The sequence below is a fragment of the Strigops habroptila genome, chromosome Z, assembly GCF_004027225.2.
Source record: "Strigops habroptila isolate Jane chromosome Z, bStrHab1.2.pri, whole genome shotgun sequence".
Classification (NCBI taxonomy): Eukaryota; Metazoa; Chordata; class Aves; order Psittaciformes; family Psittacidae; genus Strigops; species Strigops habroptila.
The window spans coordinates 53071158-53096084 of record NC_044302.2 but is presented as its reverse complement, the minus strand read 5'-3'; the positions used below and the strand labels follow the sequence as shown (position 1 = coordinate 53096084).

The 24927-nt window shown below is 42.4% G+C and overlaps 2 protein-coding genes across 7 annotated transcripts in view; both read left to right on the top strand.

Moving 5' to 3' along the window:
* The first annotated feature begins 5319 nt into the window (after window positions 1-5319).
* On the top strand, window positions 5320-16075 carry CZH5orf63 (chromosome Z C5orf63 homolog). Of its 2 annotated transcripts, XR_003989159.1 has the most exons (5): window positions 5338-5910; window positions 11627-11747; window positions 13294-13410; window positions 14771-14827; window positions 15630-16075. XR_003989159.1 is itself a non-coding variant. In XM_030470151.1 (4 exons), the coding sequence occupies exons 1-4, from the start codon at window positions 5426-5428 to the stop codon at window positions 15807-15809; spliced, it is 843 nt and encodes a 280-aa protein (XP_030326011.1). In that variant the 5' UTR covers window positions 5320-5425; the 3' UTR covers window positions 15810-16075. The 2 variants fall into 2 exon arrangements, 1 of the variants encoding a protein (XP_030326011.1); XM_030470151.1 differs by lacking the exon at window positions 13294-13410 and having other exon boundaries at window positions 5320-5910.
* Window positions 16076-24111: 8036 nt separating this feature from the next.
* MARCHF3 (membrane associated ring-CH-type finger 3) overlaps window positions 24112-24927 on the top strand; it is a 78256-nt gene continuing 77440 nt past the window's right edge. The window contains exon 1 of one of the 5 annotated variants that reach the window (XM_030470154.1): window positions 24112-24501. The gene's annotated coding sequence lies outside the window, so the exon portion shown is untranslated. The remainder of the gene's footprint in view (window positions 24502-24927) is intronic. The other 4 variants (XM_030470156.1, XM_030470153.1, XM_030470152.1 and 1 more) reach the window with 4 other exon arrangements.

The window sequence follows — 24927 nt, the reverse complement described above, 5'->3', positions numbered from 1 at the left end:
GTTACAATACAGGTTATGCTATTAGCGAGTCAATTATTTACTGTGTAGCAAAGGAAACAGTAGTAAGAAACAAAATATCCTTGAAAAACTTATGTGAATAGAACTTGTATGCAACTATTAATCAGATAGATTTAAAATAATTATAATTTCAACTGTAAAGCCACTGCTTTACTTTTTTATTCAACTGGAATTCAAAATAGGGAAGAATTTTAACACTTTCTAACATTTCTTATTAGCTTTTTAGGAGAGGGACAGAATATGACTTTGTTGTGTTTGATTATAAAGTGATTGGAGTAACAACAAAAATCAGCCTTTGTATGACAGTAGCTACATTTTTTGTGAGTTTACAATAAATTTGTTAACAGTGTAAAGGTACTGGGAGATCCATTTCCTTTAGAAACCAGTATCATGAGAGAGGAAATAAAAGCAATACATTGTATATTACATAGTACGTCATAACTTAATACATCATTACCCTGAGAAAGAACCTCTTTTTCATTTGATAGCTGAGAGAAGGATACCAGAGCCTCACATTAAGACTTCTTTCCTCATTTTCTTTCAAACTCTAAATGTTTTTTTCAATCCATGATGTTGCAGTGTGATACAAGGAGAGGATCTTTTTGCCTTACGAGGCAAATCCACGTAAAACGCAGGAAGACATTTCTAGGAAAAAGATATTAATGTACAGAAGTAAACCAAAATCTCCACTATTCACTTTATAATGCCAAACAACTGCTACTTGTTCACATGCCATTTAGGTGCAATCAAAGGCATAATATATGATCGGAAATTTTTTATTAGAAAAATTACTTCTGAGACTTCATATAATTTACTGAGGACATGGGGACCAAAATTATATACATTATTTCACTGTCCTGTTATTCTTCTATATGATCTCAGAGATGAGGGGAGTAAGGTATTTACAACCACTATCAGAATGGCCTTAACGTTTGTTTGAAGATAAGGCTACTACTTATCCTAGCTCCCATAAAAACTTCTATCTTCCTACAAATACTCTCCACTGAGCTAGAATTTATGTAAAGGAAATGTTTCTATTAAAAAGGTTGTTAGACACAAACATACTCAACTCTTTTTTAGCACTTAGACCAAATGCACCACAATTATTTTCTGTGCTACATGCAAAGGAATGGTCTGACCCAAAGCTTTTTAAAGAGAAGAGAAAGAATGACTGATTACCAATGGTGTCTGGCTTAGACTGTAACCAAGTGCTCTATTGGTGCTTAGCAAACTAATGTGCAGATAACAGTCATCACAACAATGTTCCAATAGAAATTATTAGATGTAAGGTCAAAGTACTGTCCAACCCACTATTACACAATGTGTCATTTACGTGTCACCACATCTAATGTTCAGATGATCACTGGGCTAACAGACAGTGAAACTTCATACACAGGCAATCCTCTAACTTTCACTTATGTAGGTCATTTAGGCAAATGAAAATGCTCTTGAACTGACATTCATCATTTAAAGAGGCACACTGTGTTTTTTTAACATACGCCTCAAGGTGCTTTGCCTCAGGCTAAGATCTCTAAGAGCCATACCTTGCAGTTACACCTTATTACAAGAAATTGCTTTATTCTTAGAACTAAATTTACCTCTTTTTTCCTGATGGTCCTCCACTCCTTATGTAAGTTATTGAATTTGTGACACTGATTTTTTTTTTTTTTTTTTCAGTTTTTTAGCTTTTTTATATTTAAATTACTTGAGCATTCAGAATCTCACATTTCACCCATACAAAATTATTCCCTCCCGCGGGCAACCTGTTCCAATGCTTGATAATCATTTCAGTAAAGATATTTTTCCTAAAATCCCATCTAAACCTCCCCTGGTGCAACTTGAGGTCATTTCCTCTTGTTCTCTCTGCACTGTTCTGCGTGCCATTTGGTCATGTTGTCTGGTCTTGTTGGGCCCTCCTTCCCCTCACTCAAGTGCTACAGGGATACGAGCCAAGAAGGAAGGATGTGCTGCTGCCCTTGAGCACAGGCTTTCTTCCCATTCTCCCACATCCAGCCTTGGCACTGACATTTCTTCTCCTCCAATTGGAAAGGTCCCGTCTTCGTCAGATGCACACTGCCAGTTCCCCACCACCCCTCACTACCACCACCCCTCCCCATCACATGCTCTCTGCAGAATTCCCCCAGTACTGCTCTGTGCTGTGAGTGAACCCCACAGAAACAGCAGCACACCCTCTCCGTGATACCCAGGGCCCCTTGCGCTCCTCCCATACACTGCTTCATGACCCCTCTGCAGCCAAGCCGGACATGCAGGGTGAGGAGAGGGATAGAAGGCACCCACTGGGTTTGGCGCTAAGAGCTGCAGCCAGGCTCCAAAGGGAGACGAAAGGCCAAAGCTCAACTACAGTTGAAATTGGCCACCGTTGCATCAGACAAGAAAGGGTTTGTTACGTATGTTAATAGCAAGAGGAGGAAAACGTTGGGCCAATACTTCATGGACATGAACTAGAACTAGTCTATTCTATTTTATTGTTTTACTACCTATTGATCGAAGAGAGGAATGGACAATTAATCTTTTAATAGTGTTATGCAGCATTTTAAATACAGTATTTATTAAATGTCCAAATAAAAGAAGCCATAGAAAGTAATGAAAAGCACATTGTGATATACACCAGATACAAAAATGAGAAACTGTACATTAAGTTGAAATATGAGGAAAATAACAAAGAAATCTGGAAGAGAACCTATTTGCAGGCCATTTGGAACAGCAATCCATCACAACATATACTCTTTTTAGTCCAAAATTGTGTAAGCATGCCCACACTTTATTTAAGAGATGTGCAAAAAAAGATAGGAAGACTTGTGCACTACAGCAGGATGCCTATGCAGCAAATTTAACCATTGAGTTCTAACTGCTCTTGCTATTTAAAGCATATCCTATATGCCAGAATGAAAAATATGGTGGATTTGCATTACTTTCAGATATTTTTAAGATAGGAAAATTTACAGCAATCCATCTTATCCTAAGCACAGCAATAGTGTCACATGTTCTAAGGTAATAATTCTTTCTGCATCTGTAATGTTGTATTTACTCCTTGGATTGCTATGAACATTAAAAAAGATTCATCACGTGAGTAATGTATTAAAACCAAAGGTAGTTTTGTCCTCAACTATCCACAATGCTGTACCAATGCTACCAAAGCAAAGCTGGTCAATTACAAAGCACTTTAAACAGTGAATACTTGTTACAGAAGTTAGTAGGATAAGGAACCCTAGCTTTTTTTTTTGCCCCACATATTTATCCCAGATTATAAACAACGTGGTTTAAGGGTGAAACCTGCCCACACCAGAGAGACCGAAACACAGAAATGTGAAAGACTGAAAGCTCTTGAAAAATATTTCTCTCTTGCAAACAGCAATCAGTCAAACGCATGCCATTATGAACAGTTACCTCAGCCAGGCCCATTATGGTTTGGTTAGTAATTGAACTGGGTTAGGTAACATGACAATCACGTTGGAATCAGGAAGGAAGCATGGCCAGAACACCACTTAGCTTCAGCAGCAATTCTGTTTGAATAAAGTTACTAGGTTGGGGACTGTGTGCCTATCTCCTCTAGCTTCCTTTGGAAATCCTAGATGGGTATCCCAGAGTGGGCTAGACTAACTTTTGGAGTAAGAGTGATAAAACTAATCTTGATCATGCTTATCTCTTTACTTACCCCTGCTTTTCAACCAGCCTCTGCTGAAAGTACTCACTCACTAAACATTTTCCTTCAAGCTCTTCTCAGAAATTATTAGCCAGGTGGGAGCCAGTTCCGTGATTCCTTCATGTGAAGCTTGACAGGTCTAGTGTATACAAATGCCAAACGCCAAAGTCCGATAGTGGATTTTCTGATTTTGACACAAAAATGAGCAGCCACTGTCCGCTGCCACCACTACATCTCTGCTCAACAGAAGGGATTAAGACAGTAGTTGAAAATGAGTCAGTAGGATCCAGAGCTGACTAATCCTCATGTTAGTTTAGTCTGCTAGTTAATTAGATATGTCATGTCAGCAGGGTAAGACTGCTCTCCTGGAGGGCCTTCCTACTACATGCTGCTGTACTTCTAAAAGCACAGATGAAGAGGGGAAGATGGCTTGAGACTACACCCCAGAAGATTTGTCTCCCACTCTGAGCCTGAGAACAACTACAAAAGCACAACCAAAATCAAAAGCACAACCAAAATCCTGATGGCAATGCAGCTGCAGCAACTAAAAGAACATGAGCCTACAGCTTTCATTCCCCAGCAGTGAACGCTTGCTGGTTTTTATTTAAAAAAATAATAACCCTTCCTTTCTCTTTTCTGGAGAAAGGAAAATGCACATACCTGAAACACCGCACAGCAGTCAAACAGAGTATCAAGAGCAAAGAAAGGCACACTACACATTTCTTTAAGCTGGGACTCTCTCCCGCGGCCAAGTGTCTGTCACAATGGAAGGGACAAATCAGAGTTTCAGACAAGAATGTGGCAATTCATTTGAGCATGGAAAGAGCTCTCCCTGGGACTGTCAGCTTGGTAACTTCTTTAAATTAATACTTTTCCTGCTTTTATCGAATCCCATCATGTTAATTTGACTCTCTTTAATTTGGATTTAATTTGGATTTATTAATATATTTAATTTGTTCAATTTGGATTTATTCATATGCCTCAAAATATTGTTTGAGCCCAGCTTCATATCACCCCCTAATTTGCTTAGCATATGTACTGTGTAATGCTTCAAACTGTTAATGGAAATAGTAGAGTATCATGTTTGGAACGGATGTCTGTAGCCTCCCACTCTTTTGCCCAATGTTACACTCAATCATGACTATACTTGCTGCCTGCACTGAATTTTAAAAGGTAAAAATTAAAAAAGCAACATATCATGTATTTAATAAAAATCAATTTTATCTACATTGCTGCTGCTTGAGTCACAGGGAAATTGAAAGTCTCACTAAAACTGAAATACATACTGTCAAAAAGACAATCTAGCTCCATTACTTTCTTCTATTACATTAAACTTATTGCAAAGGGAAGAAATTAAATTAAAGCCCACTTACTCCATTTGAAGCCAACAGAAGCATCATGAGCAAAAGAACTAAAAGGGTGGTGCTTTGTTTAGGAGAAATTTCTGCCTTTCTACCTATGCTGCCTACAATTTCTCAGTGCGTTTTCCCCACATCTTTCCTTTATGATCCCTATGTAATTTCGTTGTTGTGACCCACTGTGCTTTAATCCTACACACTAATAAGGTAGTTTTTTTCCCTTATATATATCTGGAGATATTCCTTTGTCAGCCTGAGTGGGCGGCCCCACGTGGACACCCGCAGGAGGGAGGGCAACCGCCTCCCGCCGGCGAGACTCGTGCAGGGCTGCCCCTGACAGAAGGGAGGCACACCTGGGGAGACGGAGGGTTCGGGGGAGCTGGGAATGTCCCTCGGGAAGGGACTCCGTGCGCCCGTCGGAGAGGCGAAGGATCAGGCGCAGGGCGACGGCGGCGGAAGGGAGGGGAGCGCACGGGGAGGGGAGCGCACGGGGAGGGGAGCGCAGAGGGCGGGCGGCGCGGGCGGGCCACCAGCAGGGAGCGCCGCAGTGGCGGGAGGCAGGCCGGGCCCGCCGAGGCCGTGCGTTCCTCGCCCAGCGGAGCCACCGGCAGCCGCGCCGTGGCCCCGCGGCAGGTGGGTGCCCGACGCCCAGGTTAGCGCCGGCTGGTGCGGCGCGCCGGGCAGGGCCGGGCCGGGCCGGGCCGCGGTCCTAGGCAGTGGCTGCAGGGGCCTCCTCGGCGCTGTCGGCGCAGGCGCGGCGGTCGCGGGCCTTGTGGCGGGCCAGAGCTGGCAGCGGGCCGGAGGAGGCCGAGAGCACAGAGCCGGGCGGCGAGAGCGGGGCGGTGCGGTGAGCTTTGGGCGGCGGAGCGGGTAAGACTGGCAGTCTCGTTTGTGCAATGGGCTTTGGCTCGCTCTGTCTGTAGAGGGCATTACTGCTTTAGAAAATACCACCAAAGAGAAATGAGGCTTTCCCGTCACAGGAGATGAAGACCTCTGAATGCACTCTTTACCCAACTTGGTAAAGTTGGCCCATGGGGGGTAGTGGATCACTTGTCTGGAAAGTTTTCAGACGGAGATGCTTAAAATAGGCCTTTAAACTATTAAATTTTACTGTATGGTAATGGTCCCTTGTATACGCAGGTTCTTTAAGCTTCAGAAATAGGCTCGTGTCCGTTACAGCAACCTATTGAGTGTTTCTTAGTTCTGAAATTTGGAGTACAGGTCTTGGACCAGAGTCTAGAGTGGATACCTCTGGAGGGATCACTAAACAAAATTCATTGCACGCTAGCATGAAATTATACTTTTAATCTTTTCTGGGATGGAATGCAGTGGGTTTGTGACATTTACCCCTTATTTCCTATGGTAAGTAGTTTGGAGGAGAAAATGTATAGAAATATGCATCAATTGATGGATAACAACACCTCACAGAAACAGGTGTATTACTCATGACATTTTTGAATTGAGTTGATGTAAAAAACTGATTCTTCCTTAAAGACCTGAGGAGTTAAATGTGTTTGCAAAAAGAAGTTCAGGGTTTTCCTGTATTTTGCACACCTCCTCTGAACAGTTGGTGGGGTAAAAGCCTTGCTGGAATCTCAACAGCTAAAGGATTTGGTGTCCCTACTCACACATGCTCCTTGGTCTCCTGCTGTGACACCACGTTTTCTTGTTGAGCTTTTCTCTGGTAAGGAATCAAACTGGCAACAGCAGACGGCCAGCAGGTTTGCTTTCCTTGAAGACCGTAGCTGGTTTTGAATGAGGGACAACAGAAGAAGGCTGTTTTAAACCACCACTAACTTGGGTCATCAGGAAGTGTTCTTATATTTGATCTGCTTGCTTTCCCCATTGTCTTTCACTTGATACTCCTTTGTCAGACTAGACCTAGGATTAAACGGAGGGTAGGAGTCAGTTTAATAGACACAAAATTTCTTTAAGACAAACAGGTAGAAAATGCCTAGGACATTTTCAATGTAATATTTTCCACGTTCCTGATGTGTTACTGTTACCTTGCAGAAAGAGGTGTGATTTGTCCATGTGATCCCCATCTTCTGCCAAACCCAGGTTAGGGTTCCAAAATCAAATACTACATGAATGTATATAAAGACAAATGTCTGCAAGTTCATAATAATTTCGTGTTCGTGTATATGGGTACAGATCCATGGAAAACACAACATAATCCTGTCCAAATATGTTGGTAATTATGCATATAAAACATTCAGAACCACAGAGCAAGAATATATTGGTGGCTTGAAGATGAGATTATTGAAGAGTGTTATTTAAGAGTATGTGGCATCATTAAAAGTTACATAGTTGGAGAAGAAATCAGCCATGCTTGTCATTCCTTGATTGATGTTATGATGAGGTTTATACAGGTAATTATTTCATCTAAAAAATGGCTAGTTTTAGTGTCACATCTTATTTTTCCAGCAGATGAGGATTTATTAAGTGATGGAAATTCTGTTAACAGGAAATTAGTCCAGTTTGGCTTTGCAAAATACAGCGTGGGCCACATCCAGACTTGCAAGCATCATTTGTTAAATCATTCTGTAGCATTGTAGTATAGGGAAGGGTAAGTGCTGAAGTTCACAAGCATCCTTTTTTACATGTTAAATTTGTTCCCCAGAGAAATTGTTATAATTACTGGGGGGTAGGTTAAATTGAGCTCCAGAACAACTACATTGAAAGATTTTTTGTGTGCTTTTAGCAGTGTAGTTTCTTCATAACAGAAGATAGATATGATACAGACGTGAGCTGGATGCGAACACCTATAGGGCATCAGTGGGACACTTTCTTTCTGCCAGCCATGAAACCAGCATGGAGGTGACCTCTGAGGTTGGAGCTGTGCGTTCCAGAAATGTTGCTCAGTTTAGCGCAGGCCAGTGTTGGGAACCCACTTGTTTACATGATGGTAGTGTGCATGCACTAAACAGCCGTGTGGCTCTGGGGTGGTGTTCAGAGAAATGGAACTGCTGCAGTAGATTTGCCTAATGAGTGATTGGGTATTTGCTTTCTTCAGCTCCTGATCATAGAATCTTAGAATAGTTAGGGTTGGAAAGGACCTTAAGATCATGTAGTTCCAACCCCCCTGCCATGGGCAGGGACACGTCGCACTGAACCATTGGACGTCACCCAAGAGTCTGTCCAACCTGGCCTTGAACACTGCCAGGGATGGAGCAGTCACAGCTTCCTTGGGCAACCCATTCCAGTGCCTCACAACTCACAGTAAAGAACTTCTTCCTTATATCTAACCTAAACTTCCCCTGTTGAAGTTTGAACCCATTACCCCTTGTCCTAATACTAGAGTCCCTGATGAAGAGTCCCTCCCCAGCATCCCTGGAGGCCCCCTTCAGATACTGGAAGGCTACTATGTGGTCTCCACGCAGCCTTCTCTTCTCCAGGCTGAAGAGCCCCAACTTTCTCAGCCTGTCTTCATACAGGAGGTGCTTCAGCCCCCTTATCATCCTATGGCCCTCCTCTGGACTTGCTCCAACAGCTCCATGTCCTTTTTATGTTGAGGACACCAGAACTGTACACAATGCTCCAAGTGAGGTCTCACAAGAGCAGAGTAGAGGGGCAGGATCACTCCTTCGAGCCTCGGTTACAGATCACAGGCAGCTGCAAGACACAGATCAGCAGCAGAGCACTATCATGGTCCTCTCACCACCAGCTCTGGTCTTCCCCAGCACTTGCTGGAAGTCCTGGCTAGACCACTTTGCTATGAGACAGTCTGCTTTAGGCTGATACATCTGCTCAGAGGGGTTGCCATGCTACCACGGGAGATACATGGTGAATGGCTGCTGGCACACAGGGTTCACATGGAGATGGCTTCACCCAGCCTGCATCCCCAGTGTGCCAGCACCTTCTGCTGCAAACTCATTTAAAGTCTTTCAGAGTTTCAGAGTCTGCTAGGTGCTGGTGTGGCTGTAGGACACAGTGGCCTTAAGTCACTGAGTACCCAGAGGTGACCACAGCTGTTCAGGATAATGGCCACACCAAACACACAATCAGGCTAATGGGCAAAAATGTCACTGCTTTGATTCTGTTAATTTTAAAAGGTGGTGGAAGAAAAATTGAAAACAAAAAAATAGGGGAAACCTTGAAGTGGTGGGACCTTAAATCCAGAAGCCAAGCATGAGACACACACAGGGTTAGCTGCAACACATCCTGCTGCTTTACTGCCAAGGCAACCCAGAGAAGGCAAATCTGCGCCATCCCGAACCCCTGCAGCGAGGGGTGGACATCCAGAGGACCACAGTGCCATGTGAAGGCGTTTTGGGGCTTTTACCTCACAAGCTTTGACAGGCTCTTTCTGCCATTCTTCCCGGATCTTCTCCAGTGTGGTAATGCTCTGCTGGTAACTCCTGTCAGAGTCCTCCAGAGATGACTTCGCCTGAGGCAGCTTGAGGAACAGCTTCTCCTGCTGCTTCTCAATAGCAATATACTTAAACCCTTCACTATGTTATCACCCTTCAGTGTTTGTGCAAAACCACTGCTATTAGGTTTTATCTGCAGCCTTTTTACTTAATCTAAATAAATAAGATTAGTAAATTCTGCCGATTTAAAAGCAAGTTTCTATGGGGACAGAGCCTTTGTTGCAGTCCTGTGAAGCTGAAGTTACACCATGCTATAGCCCAGGTTAAATGCAGCAAGCAGGTCTGGCTGCTTCCTAATGATGCTGTCTGGCAACTGGGCTTCAGAAGCTCAGGGAAGTCAAGCTGTGTCATCTATACTGTGGGAACATGATACCATCTGACAGTATCTCACCCTCACTCAGGGCCAAATGTCTCAGGCTGCTTTATGCTAAGGGATGAGCAGAGCATGACTAGGGCCTGGATGGAGAGTGGCATCATTTTATGAATCCGGATTAGTCCTTTGAGTCTTTTTGTAAGTGGCATTACTGTATAGCCTTAGTATCATTCTACATAGGTGAATAAATTGACAACAGGACTCTTGTTTTCCTTAAGTTATTTACAAAAAACATCCAGCCAGTCTTAAGCTAGCTCTGGAAACAGCAGACTGTTGCTTCAGTAGAAGTACTGGTCAGCAAAGATTTGCTCCTGAATTCCAAAGGTGGTGTTGCTTATAATTATTTAAAACTGGTAAGGAAGTAAGACATTGTGATAGCTTATTTCTTTTTGTGAGATCTTGAAGCTTAGGTACTGATAATGTCTTATTCATTCCCCTTCAGTTGATGTTTTGATAGGAATCAAGAGGAGTCAAATTTACCAGAGGGTAGAGGGATGATGCAGCCACAGCATCTCTGGGCAATCTGTGCCAGTGTCTCACCACCCTCACAATAAAGAATTTCTTCCTAATGTCTAATCTAAATCTCCCCTCTTTCAGTTTGAAGTCATTCCCCCTTGTTGGACCAATACCTGCCCTTGTAAAAAGTCCCTCCCCAGATTTCTTGTAGGCCCGTTTAGGTACTGGAGTGTTGCTCTAAGGTCTCCCTGTGCCCTCCAGACTGAACAAGCCAAGCTCTATCAGCAGCCTGTCTTTATAGGAGAGGTGGTCTAGCCCTCTGTTCATCTTTGTGGCCCTCCTCTAGACTCACTCCAACAGGTCCACATCCTTCTTATGCTGGCGACCACAGAGCTGGGCACAGTACTGCAGATGGGGTCTCAGGAGCGTGAAGTAGAGGGCAAGAATCACCTCCGTCAACCTGCTGGACACGCTCCTTTTGGTGCACCCAGGATGCAGTTGGCTGGTCATGCCTGAACAGAAACTAGACAGAAGCAGTTTGGCTTTATATGGAAGTGACTTGATTTTCACAGTGTAAATTCTGATGTCAGGTCTTTGTGCAGACTCCCTTTTGCTTCCGGTTTTTGCCTTTCAGTCTTAAAATGCCTTGTAAAGGTCCCATTAAGACACAAGTTTGGAGGAAGCACTGTTAGTGTTACTATAAATACATGACTTCAAGACTCCAGCATGGCACACTTCAAGAACATTAAATTTACTTAAACTTTCCCAAAGAAATCGCAAATTTATCAATATCTTTCAAGAAATAATTTGCTGTTGCAGGAAGGACTTGGGGCATTGTGCATGCTTTTAATATTACCAGGTTAAATTGTCTTGGCTGCAGCTTTTTTTTCACTGCATAAAGTATTATATTAATGTTCTGATTAGGCAGAGATTAGTTTTTTGATGGAATAATTTGAGTAAGTAGAATATGTCAAGCACTGCAGGAAGATTACTAGGTTCAAAGCACAGCACTTTGCATTTTGTTAATATCATGTAATTCTTACTGGCATCTATGCAGTTGAACCAGCATAATGCATTTATGTCAGCATTTGTGTTAGGGAATTTAAAAGAGGCATTTCAGCAAGAAAACACAGTGTTGGGGTTTGGCTTTTTTTAAATGGAACTACATTTCCAAGCCAGAGCCATGCAATGTTTCTGCTCTGCTGCATAGTAAACCATTTCTCTGATTAATGAGTTGCTACTGTGAGCGTAAAAATCTTGGGAAAATTGTCCAATCATGTGTATTTTAGAACTGCAGTTGAAGTATCACATTTGTCTTAACATTAAATTTCATGATGTATAACTTGCCAGAAAACAATTAAACATTTTATTTTTGCCTTAACAGGACAATGGTGCTATGTCTTCTGAGCAGAACATTACAACTAGCAAGACATTCATACAGTCCACTGGGGAGACCACTTTGTTCCACCAGCGCAAATAAGCCAGTGCTGACTTTATTCACCAAGGTAAAAGTTGTTTACAGAATAAAGCTAGGCAAAACCACGTATTTATCAGTTTTGATATATATGAATACCACATGAAAGGGCTTTGCGATGCTTTTTGTCCCCTTCATATTTGTGTAGTATTGGGCACTTCGGAGGTGTCTTTTACACCAGGCTTTACAGCATAGTCCTACTGTCACTGTAGCAAGCAAGTAATTATCAACCAGTAAATGAAGATTTCAAGATAGTTGTGTATTAGTGACACTACAGTCCATTTACTAGCTGAAAATTGTTCTCTAACGGCCAATGTTTCATCCTTGAAATGGAGAGCAAAGATGAGTTGTATGCATAATCTGCCCAGGACAAGCATCAGCAGCCAAATTCGGCTCTTCAAAACATTCATGTTTACTTGCAGCACCACCTCTGAGGCTGAAAATATATCCAAGTAGTGTTGGTAGCACACGAGGAAAAAGCAGGTTGTGCTTTATCCTCTTTTTGCTTTATTGACTATAACGTTAATAGGAATAAAAGGCACGTAAAGGTTTGTCTGTGGCATGAGCAGACAGGATTCTTAAACATGTTTATAAAAGAGAAGTGAGGAGCAGGAATGGTCATTTGTGAACTGTCACCTTCTGTGAGTTGTCATCAAGAGCCTATGTTACCTGCAGAGGTCTTCTGCACTTTTAGATGGGATGGCACACGGTGGGCTATATTGCCTTTGTATGGTTTATGTAGTCTTTGAGAGGAGAGTAACTAGAAATGCAAAGCACTGAATGTTGACATCAATATGGTTGTATTTGTTGGAGATGGTTGCAACTAAAATAATTTCTTCCTCTTTCATAATGTTTGTTCATTCCATTCCTAGCTGTAAAGGAGTGTTTAAACTGCGTAACATATGAATAGGTTAAAAAATAAAAGTTCACCATCTGTTTATTAATCTCTGTGTAATACAAGAACTATAGTTTAAAGTTACAGCTTTCTCCCCCCAGCCTGATTCAGCATCAGCTCATTCATAATACAAATGCGATAAGGGAATAATGAGCTTACCTTTGGATTAATTATTGGAAAAAAGCTTTGTATAATTTCTGTGTCTTAAAATTTCTAACTAGTAAGACACCGTATGAAATCAAATTTGCTAATAGCAGAGTTCACGTAGTTCTCTAAAGTATCCTCTTGTTTAGTGTGTTTTAAACTTCAAATGTTTTTCATGTCTGGTAGCACTGGCAATTCCAAAACAAAATGCAGGCTGCTTTAAAATAAATCTAATCTCTACTCTTAGTTTATTCTAATTAACTCATTTTTCCCTCCTTCCTATTTTTAAAAGCAAGGAGAAAGGAGGAGGAGAAGGCAGAAGGGAGCTGTGACTTCTGCAGCCACTTCAAACTTATAGAAGCTAGCACTGCCAAATGGTTTTCCCTTCATAGGCTCCTTTTATGCCAACACAAGCATTTATGCAACAACTGCTCCATCCTAAGAAAAAAAAAAAAACCAAAAAAAACCAAACCACCAAGTTTTCTTTCTTTTTTTTTTGGTAAGGTTACTGTTAACTCAGATCAGTTCTCCTGTCTAGCTCTACTGCGCAGCGTTTGAGTGCTTATGCCAGCACAAAAGAACCAGTGACAGGAAGATGTGTCTGCTTCCTTCATCATCAGTGCCAGCTTACAGTGACCACAAAACTGCAGTCTAAGTATGCAGAATAAATGGCAATTATCTGTAGAAATAGAACTGTCCCTCCCAGCATGTGCATTGTCTAATGGATCTAGCTATCAGCACTGCATGTCACTTAAGGAAGGGATTTTTACTACCTCAGCCGTGGGAGTCCCTGTTGCCATTGTAACATATATCTAAGGGAGAGGTTGTCCAAGACAGTTTTATCTAGGCAGCTGTATTACAAATTAACATAAAGCAAGTGATGGCAGAGACCTACTATTGTACTGTTCTACTGAAAAATATATACTAATATAAATGGACTGTTTAAACAGATTTCACTTTTAGTTGACATAGTTCACTATCTGATTTTAAAACAGTTCCAGGACTAAAAAACATACTCTTTGCTAAGAGTCAGCTTAGTTTGTCAAACACTTTTATGTGACTTTTATTAAAAAGCTTTTCACAGACCTAGGGGAATCAAGTATGTCCTACTTTAACTGTTAGGAGCCTTGCATGTTACAAAACTGACGTGGAGGATTGACTCCATGTTTAAACAAGCCCTAGGAAGACTTTAAGTGGGAGGGAGAGGAGAAGGTATTTTGTGGCAGTGAAACAGAGCCATCACCTTCACCACTTTCCTATGTGAATTATAGGCCAAATTCTGCCATTACAGTCACTGAAGCAACATGCCGTCATGTGAGTCACTTCTTCGTGTACTCACTAATCTAATAATCATGATGCATGCCCAGCAGAAGTCAGCTGTAGTGTAGCTTCCTGTGGTGGAAGACCAGGGAATTTTCAAAAATGACAGTTTTTCTTTGACCCCATAACAGGTCAAAACACTGCAGCTGTTTGCCAGTTCTTCCTGCAGGTTGGAGGATCATGCTTAATTCCTTTCAGGCAAAGATAACCCATCAGGTTATTTTAAATCACCATCTTTAGCTATTTGACCCAAGTGACTCAATCTGATTAGAAATTATTCATATGACTTCCTCATTCCCCTTCTATCAAGGGAAATTTTTCTGTCAAGAGTGGTAGCTGCAGTTGTTTTCAGCTTTGAATATCCATTGCTGCTGACCAAAAGAAGGGGTCTGTGCATGACCTTCCAAAACATGCCCTTGAATCAGCCTTCAGAAAAGCCACTGAAAGCTGTTCATTTGCACCATGGGAAAAATAATAGCAAATAAGAAATAATTAAATTCTTTAGCTGAATAGTTTTTGTTTTATCCATACTGCACTGATAAATAAATTTAGAAAGCAGTAAGACAGGGTGGGACAGGGGATGGAACCCACATTTACGCTAATGATCACTCCTGTCTGTGTATGTTACTTTACAGTACAAATGATCTGTGTGGTTTACTGTGTGCTCTAAGTTGGTCTGAATTTTTTTTCTTTAGAAACCATGCCCTCTATGTGATGAAGCAAAAGAAGTGCTTGAACCATATAAGAGAAGGGTAATGTATTGCAATATTGTATACATTTTCTATATAGAAAGGACAGTTAATCAGGATTCTTTCTTTGTAAAAGAAAATTACTTGGATTTATTTGCAATGCTGTTCTTTCATGGGTGACTCTTCAAGACAATTTCAGCACTTGTTTCCATAAAACTCATTATCCAAAAGTATTTTGCAACAATGGTACTCAAATAAGTATTGGCAAACTAAACCAATATACACCTTGTCGCAATAGTTTTTAAACCCACAGCTTTTGTAAATACTATTGCCTCATCTGATAGAGGAGTTTGCAATTTTTTTGAAGCAGATAATAATTTGTGAAGGATGTTAGTAAGTGGGGCTTCAAATATTTGAATGTTATGTGATTGCAACTCTTGCCATTCTTCGAACAGATTTTGATCTCTTTCTTGAAGAAACTGTTAACAGAAGCATTAAGAGGTCTTGCACTCTGCTGCCTAATAAGCAGCTGTGTGTTGCCAGCTGCATATTTATTGTGGTTGGTGCTCACAGGAGAGTGGCTCTGCACACAACATGCAATGATATCAAGAATATCATCCTCTACTAGGGAGAGAGTCCTTTGTGGACACACGGCCAAGGATTATGGCTACATACATTTTGTACCCATAGAATGGGCAGTTGTCTACAACATGGAATAAATCCAAAAGCACCAAGCAAACAGCCTTGCATTTACCAAAAAAAAAAAAAAAAAAAAAAAGGAAGACTAAAAAAGAAAATACCAAAAGACAAGCAGGTGGTTGTTTCTCAGTGTCCAGGAGGTACTAACATTTTTTTTCTGTCACAGGTTATTTTGCAGGAGGTGGATATTACCCTTCCAGAGAACTCAGCATGGTGTGATAAATACAAATATGACATACCTGTTTTTCATTTAAATGGGAAGTTCCTAATGAAGCATCGAGTAGACATTCAAAAGTTTGAGGACCAGCTTATGAAGCAGGAGTTGCGAAATGATGGAAAGCAGTAAAGAAAATGCAGCTGCTATGGTGTGAATCTGAAAGGACTGTACAAGATAAATTGTGTGAAAAGCAGTATTCATTATCTGGCCTTATGTTTCTTAGAGCATATGGCACCAGTATCCTAAAAAACTTGTGTGGCTTGAATTCTATTTTTGTATTAATCATCCAGCCCCGCTGCACCAGTGGCAGTTCTGTACCATTTATTTGCTGCTATCCCAGGCTGGCTTTTCACTGACAGAATAAATGCTTCTATGGAGCAGCAGATAAAGAGAAATGTGTTAATACTGGGTTTGCATGGCAAGGTTTTGGTAGTGGGAGAGGGAGAGGGAGATGTGAGGAGTGGCTATAGGGTGGCTTCTGTGAGAAGCTGCCATAAGCTTTCTGTCTGTCCAATAGAGCCACTGCCATCTGGCTCCAGGACAGACCTGCTGCTGGCCAAGGCTGAGCCCATCAGTGAGGGTGGTAGCACCTCTGGGATAACATAGCTAAAAAGAGGGTGGTGGGGTGTGAAGGAATCTGAGTAATTGCAGCCAGAGAAAGGAGTGAGAATATGTGAGAGAAACAGCTCTGCAGACACTAAGGCCAGTGAAGAAGGAGGGGAGGAGGTGCTTCAGATGCTGGAGCAGAGATTCCGCTGTGGTAAAGAGCATGGTGAGGCAGGCTATCTCCATGGTGGAGCAGATCTCCACCTGCAGCCTGTGGAGGACCCCACACTGGAGCAGGGGGATGCCTGAAGGAGGCTGTGACCCCGTGGGAAGTCCATGCTGGAGCAGGACCTATGGCTCCATGGAGAGAGGAGCCCATGCTGGAGCAGGTTTGCTGGCAGGATTTGTGACTCTGTGGGGGACCCATGCTGAAGCAGTCTGTTCCTGAAGGATGCACCCTGTGGGAGGAACCCACGCTGGAGCAGTTAATGAAGAACTGCAGCCTGTGGGAAGGACTCGTGTTGGAGAACTTCATTAAGAACTGTCTTCCATGGGAGGACCTCACACTGGAGCAGGGGAAGAGCGTGCAAAGTCCTCCTGAGGAGGAAGGAGTGACAGGAACAATGTGTGGTGAACTGACCACAACCCCTGTTCCCCGTCCCCCTGCAGTACTGGTGGGGAGGAGGTACAGAATTTCAGAGTAAAGTTAGGTCCAAGAAGAAGGGAGGAGTGGGGAGAAGGTGCTTTCAAGATTTGTTTTTGTTTCTTACTATCCTACTCTGATTTGGTTGGTAGTAAATTTCCCCAAGTTGAGTCTGTTTTGCCCATGACAGTATCTGCTGAGTGATCTCTTCGGGTCCTTATCTTGACCCATGAGCCTTTTGTTGTATTTTCTCTCCCCTGTACAGTTGGGGAGGTGAGTGATACAGCAGCTTTGGTGTCACCTGGCATCCAGGCAGGGTCAGCCCATCACAGTGTTTCAAGACTGTTAATACAAGCAAGCTGCAGGTCTGCAAGAGACTTCCTTGAAGAAGTCTAGAAGGCTATCCCAAGTGCTCATTTGAAATGGGGAAGAGGGCATTTACTATAAATTAAAAGGACACTTGATTAAAGACGGCACACTTTCAGTGAAGCAGAGTCATATCTATAGAAAAATCATCATCATTTGATACAGTTGTTACCAACACAAGAACACTGAATAGTTTATTTTTCTAATGGCATGAACATATGTTGCATTAAAGTCTATTTTATCTACTACAGAAAGCTGTGAGCTCTTTAGTACTTGAGGTACTCCCAGTGACCAGAAAAAATAAAAATAGTGCAAACTATAATTGAACCAAAAGAACCAAATCTGCAATGAAAACAGCATTTATTAACACCAAACATGTCTCTCTGAATGCTACTTATTTCAAAATATAAAATGAAAGTAAGTAACCCCATGAATGCCTTAAAAAATTTCCTGGCCTAAGAGATGCAACTTCTTCCTTAGACTCCAGTTGTGTTCTTGAAAAAATCCGTGCTAATATATAGTCTTTTACGTTGCTTAGGGATGCTTGCATCATAATTCTTCATCATTACGAATCCAGTGAACAGAGAAAACCTGTTTCTCTGATGTTATGGGAGCAGCCGTTGGTCCTATGGACTAAAGTTCTGTGTTTAATTAGAGTCCAGTCATTATGCTTTCTGGCAGGAAGGAGTCACGTTTCTGTTCTGTTTACAACACAACTGCAAATCTATTTTATCATGTGGCAAGAATACCATTTTATCAAGGGTTACTGCAGCTCTTTAAGTGCATCATTGGCAATGTAGGGATGTGAGATAGACAGAATGCCTAAGTTCAATATATTTGCAGGAAGAGGAGAAAAGTAGGTTAAGGGAAAGTCAATTGGTTTAAGTAGTCCGTAATAAGTACTGAAGGAAGATGTTGGTATTTTTTATCTAATTAATAGATCCTGTAGCACAGAAACTAATCCCTACCTTCTGCACTTCTGTTCTTTCTACCATGGTGATACTCAGTCTTCACTAGGAATTTAAACTGGGACACTTAACAGATGTCAAATGTCAAATTTTACACGGGGGGAGATTTGAAGCACAGTACCCAGTTAGAACAGCAAACTGAAATTCACCAGGATTGATTTTGGAATTTAGCTGTTGGAGTATGGTTCAAAAAGAAGCCAGCTGATCCGTGGTGGAGGTGGGTAGTTCCTTTACGGTCCCATCCTACATTGTCTTTAGTGTTTGACAGCTCACTTGCAACCCAGTTCTGATGTATGCTTCAAGATGAAAAATCTCTGGACAGTGAGTGGTGAGAAATAAACTTTCTTCTAGTTCAGCAACTTAAGTCCACTCAGGAAGTGGTGTGAAAGTATCCAAGAGTTCCCATGAGAGACAGCTGTACCTTTTTAAAGCAGAGAGCTTTAGGTAAGTTCAGGCACGACATCTAACTATACCCTGCGATATACAGGACTTCAAAAACTTCCATTTCAAGCACTTTATCCTCCTCTGAGGGTGCAGAAGGAGGGGAGAGGTCTGCAGAAAGTGTGGCATCCAGCAGGATGGATTCACTAGATTTGCAAGAACTAAAGAGAAGCTTAGAAGCTTAAGCATCTCCTTAAACATGTTTAGGTCTTTTCATCAGTAATTCTGTAACTGGTCTAAAACCAAAATTACAGCCAACTGCTGCTTCTAAAGGAAAACACTCATCCTGACTTGAAGTAACCAGTTTATTTTTTTTTGTAGCGTTACTTTACCTGTAGAGCCTGTTGCTTTACCCTGATAATGGTCATTTACACTGTCGAGGAAAAGTAAGTTGAGATGATTGTTAAAAAAAAACCAAGCTGAAACTTCTCAGGAATAAGTGACTGAACTTGAGTAACCTGGCAAGGTGCTAAATGTGTTGTTTTCCCCAACATGAGAAAAAAAAAAAGGGGGGGCAAATTAGTGAAATAGCAAGATGCTTCTTGAATTGTATGTTGCAGTATAGCTTTGCCCTACCCACCATGTTTTTCATCACCATTTACAGTACAACAGGACCTTGGAGACAAAACCTTCTTTACTTTCTGCAGTTCATAATGCTACAGTCAAACTTCTAACTGTACCATGAATTACTGTTAAATAGGTCTGAATTACCTCTGTATCAGCAGGCAAGTGCCATTTGCTTTCCTTCTGTAAGCTGAGATGGTTTCAGAGGGCCCGGGTTTTTACTTTACTGAGGTTTTGTAATGAGAACTGGCATTCAGGACTTGTCAATAACATCATTACCTCAAAGATAGGGAGGACAGAGGTTACATGGACTTGCCCCATTTCCAAATATATATCACTGACAGAGGCTGGAATAGTCATTAGAGACCAATTTGCCTTTCTTTTATTTTTAATAAGGTCTGGTTTGGAAAGAAAAAAAAGTGGAAGCTAAAAGCAAACTTCTTAATCATATAGGAGATTATTAATCCCTTGTTCCTTATTTGTTCACACTGGAGGTTTTCTTCTGTAGCCAGAGCCAGAATTTCCCCCGCTCTGTTTTGTAAAGTGAATAACAGGATTTTTATAATAGCTTTTGCATATGGCATAGCCTTTATCTCTGAGATGGAGGTTTTCCATTAGTTCTGGTGTGGGTGCTAGTTCTGTATAACATACAGAGAAGAGGTAGCTGCTTCTTCCAGCTGTTCTGGTGTATAATCAAACAAAACCTTGCCTTGTGCATGCCTCAATCATATTTTCCTTGTCAACACAAGCAGCAGATTCAGGTGTGTGAGAAAGGTCATTGTAGACCGAACTGCAAGGAACCGGCCTGGCCTCCAAGGTGAATCTTCTATGGTATGGAAAGATTACTGCTAGCTGCTCCTTTCCAAACAGCACCCTGTCCTTCCAAAGCCGACACTTTGGATACACTGCGAAAACTTCCCAGTGGTATCTGAGAAGATGTTACCATTTTACTGTTTTAAGAGGTTTAAGGGAGTGGAAGCCCTGTTCTCACCAGCTCGGATACCAAGATAGAAGGTGGAAACATATCAATATGGAGCATTGGTAGCACACCTCAAAGAAGGAGCTCTGCTACAATTGTTTCTAGATAAAAGCACTGCAGGATAAGATGATGGGAAAGAGTCTGGCAGTTCAGTTTGGACTGTAGGCTACTGCAGTTTTCTCGTTGCAAAATTAGGTTGTGTCAAAGTTGATGAAGATGTTGCTCCCTTCTGTGTTACCTTCTCCAAGGAATAAAAAATACTGAAGAAAGTACTCCAGGAGACCACGTTCTCTTCTGAAGCCAGCAGCACTGCTCATAGGAATAATAAGACATTCAATGACTGTCTTCACATGTGAACACTAGGAGTTCTAAGTAGTACATTAGACAGAAAAGTATTTCAGTGTCATCTTCCATTTAACTGCCATTATCAGTCCTAAAAATAGCCATATGAATCTGTGATCCCACAAGAAAAATAATCTATTAACCTCAACGGGAGCAGAATTTTATCTCAAATAGTTCATTACTTTCCATTTACTTTGACAAGTGGAGAGACTGAACAAGTGCTTGTGTGACTTAGCATGACTAGCAGGTCAGCCACCTTCATTTTCAAAAATCAACAAAGGATGTATCCTGCATAAATTTAAGGGGGTTTTTCTCTTTATTTTTTTTTTTTAATATTATAAATGCAGCATGCTCCCAGCACACGCATCTTTCTGATCATATGTGTTAAACTCTAACCTTACAAGAAGAAGGCATATGCCTCTGCTGAATATATATGTATGAAGGCATATGCAACTATGTGAAAACTGGCAGTTTACTCTTTTGACAGTGAACATTGGCAGGAATGCAAAGCTCCATAATGTACTATCCGTGTAATGTAAAATGAGCTTGAATACAAGATGAACTTATTTCCTATTTCTGGCCAACTAAAAAGCACATACACAATGTCCTGTCTTCTTCCAGTAACTATAAATAACAAATATGCACCAGGCTTACTTTCTGGTATGTTCTACTTCTCTGACTCTTTAGTTACATCTTTAAATTACACACAGCACACACAAGAGATTGTCTCTTTAGCATAACACTCCTAGCAGTGTCTTCTCATAGAAACTTGCCTTTGACACATAACCTGATTTCTCTCCTTTCCTTAAAGAAAGCTCCTTCTGTAAAGTATGGTTCTCATCTATTTTGTATTTTTTTTCTCTCTTACTAGCACCTAACTTCCCAAACTAAAAAATCTGCATGCAGGCTTAGCCAGTTCTGAAAGTATTAAACTCTATTTCAACTTGTGTGTGTATTCATCTTTAATCACATGGCCATCTGGATTAGCTACGAATGCAGCAGCACACGGAAGTAAACAAAGCCACATGTGCAAGTGGCAAGATCATAGCTCTTTTTTTTTTGCTCAGTGACAGCGTCACTTTCCAGTCAGCTTTTCCAGTCTGTGCTGTACCAATATCATGTCTCCTTTTTATCATGTCCTGCTGGCAAGAAGTCTCCATCCCATTCCTGTGAAGCTGCTGGACCCTGGATATCCAAACCTGAGTTCTTGCAGGGAAGATGAGCTGTGAGAATCACCTAAACAGGAAAGTTTCAGCAATTAGGGAATTCCAACTGTATACTGACTTGCACTGCCTTGGCAAAAGGCATGCTAAGAACAACAAAACCACTCTGCCCTCTACCCTCACCTCCTGTGGCAGTTCAGATCAAATTTGAGGTCTTAGTCATTATCTGCAGGTAATGCATGACACATGCCCAAGATGTCTTTTCTGTCCTGGCTGTGGAATGAACTGAAGGGACTGAGGGCACTCCAGACCTTCCACATTTTGCCTTGACGTTGTCTTCTGGAGTGCATATTGTTGACCAAAATTCTACATGCAGGATATAAAACAAATCCCCCCCCAGCTCATACCCTACTGCTATAAGGCAGAACTACAGCCACTTCTCCTGGGGAGAAGATGAAAGAACAACATGCGACATGCATTACTGGAATGCATCCAGATATTTTGGTGATCAGGGCATGTAAAGTTGTCAGCTTTAATTCAGGACCTTAATATAGAGCATATATTTTTAGCCTGTCTTCTACAGAAATGAGACTTGGACATGTAATCCTGTATTAGTCCAATTCTTTTCCTTCCCATATCCATTTCCTCTCTGACTTGTCTGGTTCCTTCCCACGAACATTTCAGCCAGGGACCAGTTCAACAAAGTGATCCAGCTGGTTGTTTTTGTTTGGTCTGTTATGTTTATTTGGTTGGTTTGTTTTTCCCCTGTTACATTCCTACAAGTTTCCTGAAGATCTCATCTCAGGAAGGTGACAGAAATCTCTCCATCCATGTCCCCAGTGGACAGGTAGCTCTGTACTGACAGTGACATTTAACATCTCTCATCCAGAAAGGCATATCACAGCAAATATGTCAAGGTGCCACATTGCTGCAGTGGAAGGAAGCTTATGGGATAGAGTACATAAATTGACTGGTAAGCGGGTTCATTAATTTTGTTTCTCACAAAGCAGTTTATTTAGCTGGAGACAAGTGCTTGAAAAGCATCACTGCAGAATTCAGTCACTTAAAGACAAAGTGGTCTCTAACTATAACCATGTTCTTACGCATAGTTTTGATGTGTGTTTAGGTCTAGATGCATATTTAAGCTTCTACTCTAGACAGTGAGGCATCCATTGCAACAAGATCTCCATGATGGCAAGGACTGTCACCGCAGATCTGTTTGGAAGACTGGGTTCCCAGTGGCTTTATTAATGTCCCCAATCCAGTGAACATCTACATTTCTGCTTAATTTTACTCACCTGCCTTCTGCCACGGTTTGCAGAGTGACTCCAACAACCACTGTTGGGCCCCCTCCTTTTGTTTTAGTATACAGGTAGCACCTATATGCAGCTTCTGTTTCCCCCTAGAAGAGCACCTGTGTCATGAGGGTGAACACACAGCCAGGGGAAAAGGTAGGGGTGGTTTTCTTCCGCTGAAGGGAAACCAGACCACCTCATTAGGCTTCTAGCAAAATTTGAATTTATCTTGGTATTCTAATGTGCAGTTATATCAAAAGAACACTGCAGTTTTATAAAAATATGGCAAAATAGACACTACGTCAGCCCCACAATGCTCATTTGGTTTTGAACAAGAAAAGAAAGGTTGCTTGAAATGGAGAACTGTAATGAAGCAAACAAAAATATTGGCCTCCAGGTTTCCTTTAGGTCATTCATTGCTATCTTAGGAACTTGGAGCTGTCATTTTATGTACAGCTTTAACTGAGTTTCAGAGGTTCAGACATTCTTACTGACATCAGCACAAGCTTCACAGGGACCCACGTGTAGCAGGCTTCAGAAAAGCTTTCTCTCTGAGAGTACCGAGAAATGGGTATTTTGAGGATTTAACTTCTTTGTGACAAAAAAATGATTGTTTTTCCATGTTTATGTTGTGGGGTTTTTGTTGTTGTTTGTTCGTTTTGTTTGTATGCTTGGTTTTGGTGGGTGTGTTTGTTGTTGCTTTTGGTTTTGGTTTTGGGGGGTTTGCGCCTTTTTTTTTTTTTTTTTGTGTTTTGTTGGGGGTTTTTTGTTTGTTTTTTTGTTTTGTGGTGGTTTTTATTTTTTTTTTGGAGGGGGGGGTGGGGAGGGCGTGTGTGTTGTTACTTATTTTGTTTCTTCTTTAATCCAGACTCGGGTCTCGCACTGCTCCCGTTTACACCACGGCTCACAGGCGGCTGTCGCCACCCGGCGGCTCTTACCCTGCCTGCTGTTAGGCACGGGGTGAGCCCCTGTTAACGGTGTCGTAGGCGCCTGTCGGCAGACGGGAAGCTACGTTGAGGGCAGCGCCCGTAAGGCGGCTGCTGACGGGGCCTATGTCCCGGCCACATCGGGTCGGCTCGGGCCCTGCTGTGCAGGCGGCGGCGCTGCGGGGCGGGACCGGGGCCGCACCGCGCCGCGTCGCCTCCGCCGCAGCCGTGCGGGTCAATGAGTTGCGAGGGGCGGCGGCGGCGGCGCCGCCGGTGCGTCCCCGCGCTTCCACCGCGTCTCCCGCCTGCCCCGCGCACGGCGCTGGTGTCCAGCCCGGCCGCGACCCTGAAGTTGACGAGCTCCCGCCTTAGCGCTCGTCCCCGCCGCTGCTTCACAGCCCGTCTGTGGAGACACACCGCGACCGCGCCGGAGAAAGCAGCATCTGGAGGAGGAGGAGGAGGAGAGGAAGCGTCCCGTCCCCGCGAGGAGGAGGAGGAGGAGAAGAAGAAGAAGGAGGAGGTCTGTAGGTGAGCGTGGTCTGATGCCCGCAAAGTGCCGTGGAGCCAGGCGAGCCGGCGGGACGGTAGGTGAGTCGCTCGGCGGATGGCGGCTTCTGGCCTTTGCTTGTTTGAGGGCTGCTTGGTTTGTGTTTTGGAAGGGCAGCTGGGGGTCCGGGTGAATGAAGAAAGTATGATTTGACACGTGGAAATAGAAATGGCTGGCTCTAGGAGGAGTGCATTGTCTGCACGGAGATTAATTAGGGGGAATAGCTTTAAACTGAAAGAGGGTAGATTTAGATTAGGTATTGGGAAGAAGTTCTTTGCTATGCCAGTGAGACACTGGCACAGGTTGCCCAGAGAAGCTGTGGCTGCCCCATCGCTGGAAGTGTTCAAGGCAGGTTGGATGGAGCTTTGAGCAACTTGATCCATGGCAGGGCAGTTGGAACTAGTTGAGTGTTTAGGTCCCTTCCAACCCAAACCATTCTATGATTAATTTTAACTCTACCACAACAA

Bases quoted from the DNA above. Each gene is read 5' to 3' on its own strand.
- CZH5orf63 (XM_030470151.1), top strand. From the start codon at position 5,426: ATGTCCCTCGGGAAGGGACTCCGTGCGCCCGTCGGAGAGGCGAAGGAT. The intron at 11,748-14,770 runs GTAAAAGTTGTT...TTTTTTCTTTAG, and splicing joins TGCTGACTTTATTCACCAAG to AAACCATGCCCTCTATGTGA. The intron at 14,828-15,629 runs GTAATGTATTGC...TTTCTGTCACAG, and splicing joins TTGAACCATATAAGAGAAGG to GTTATTTTGCAGGAGGTGGA.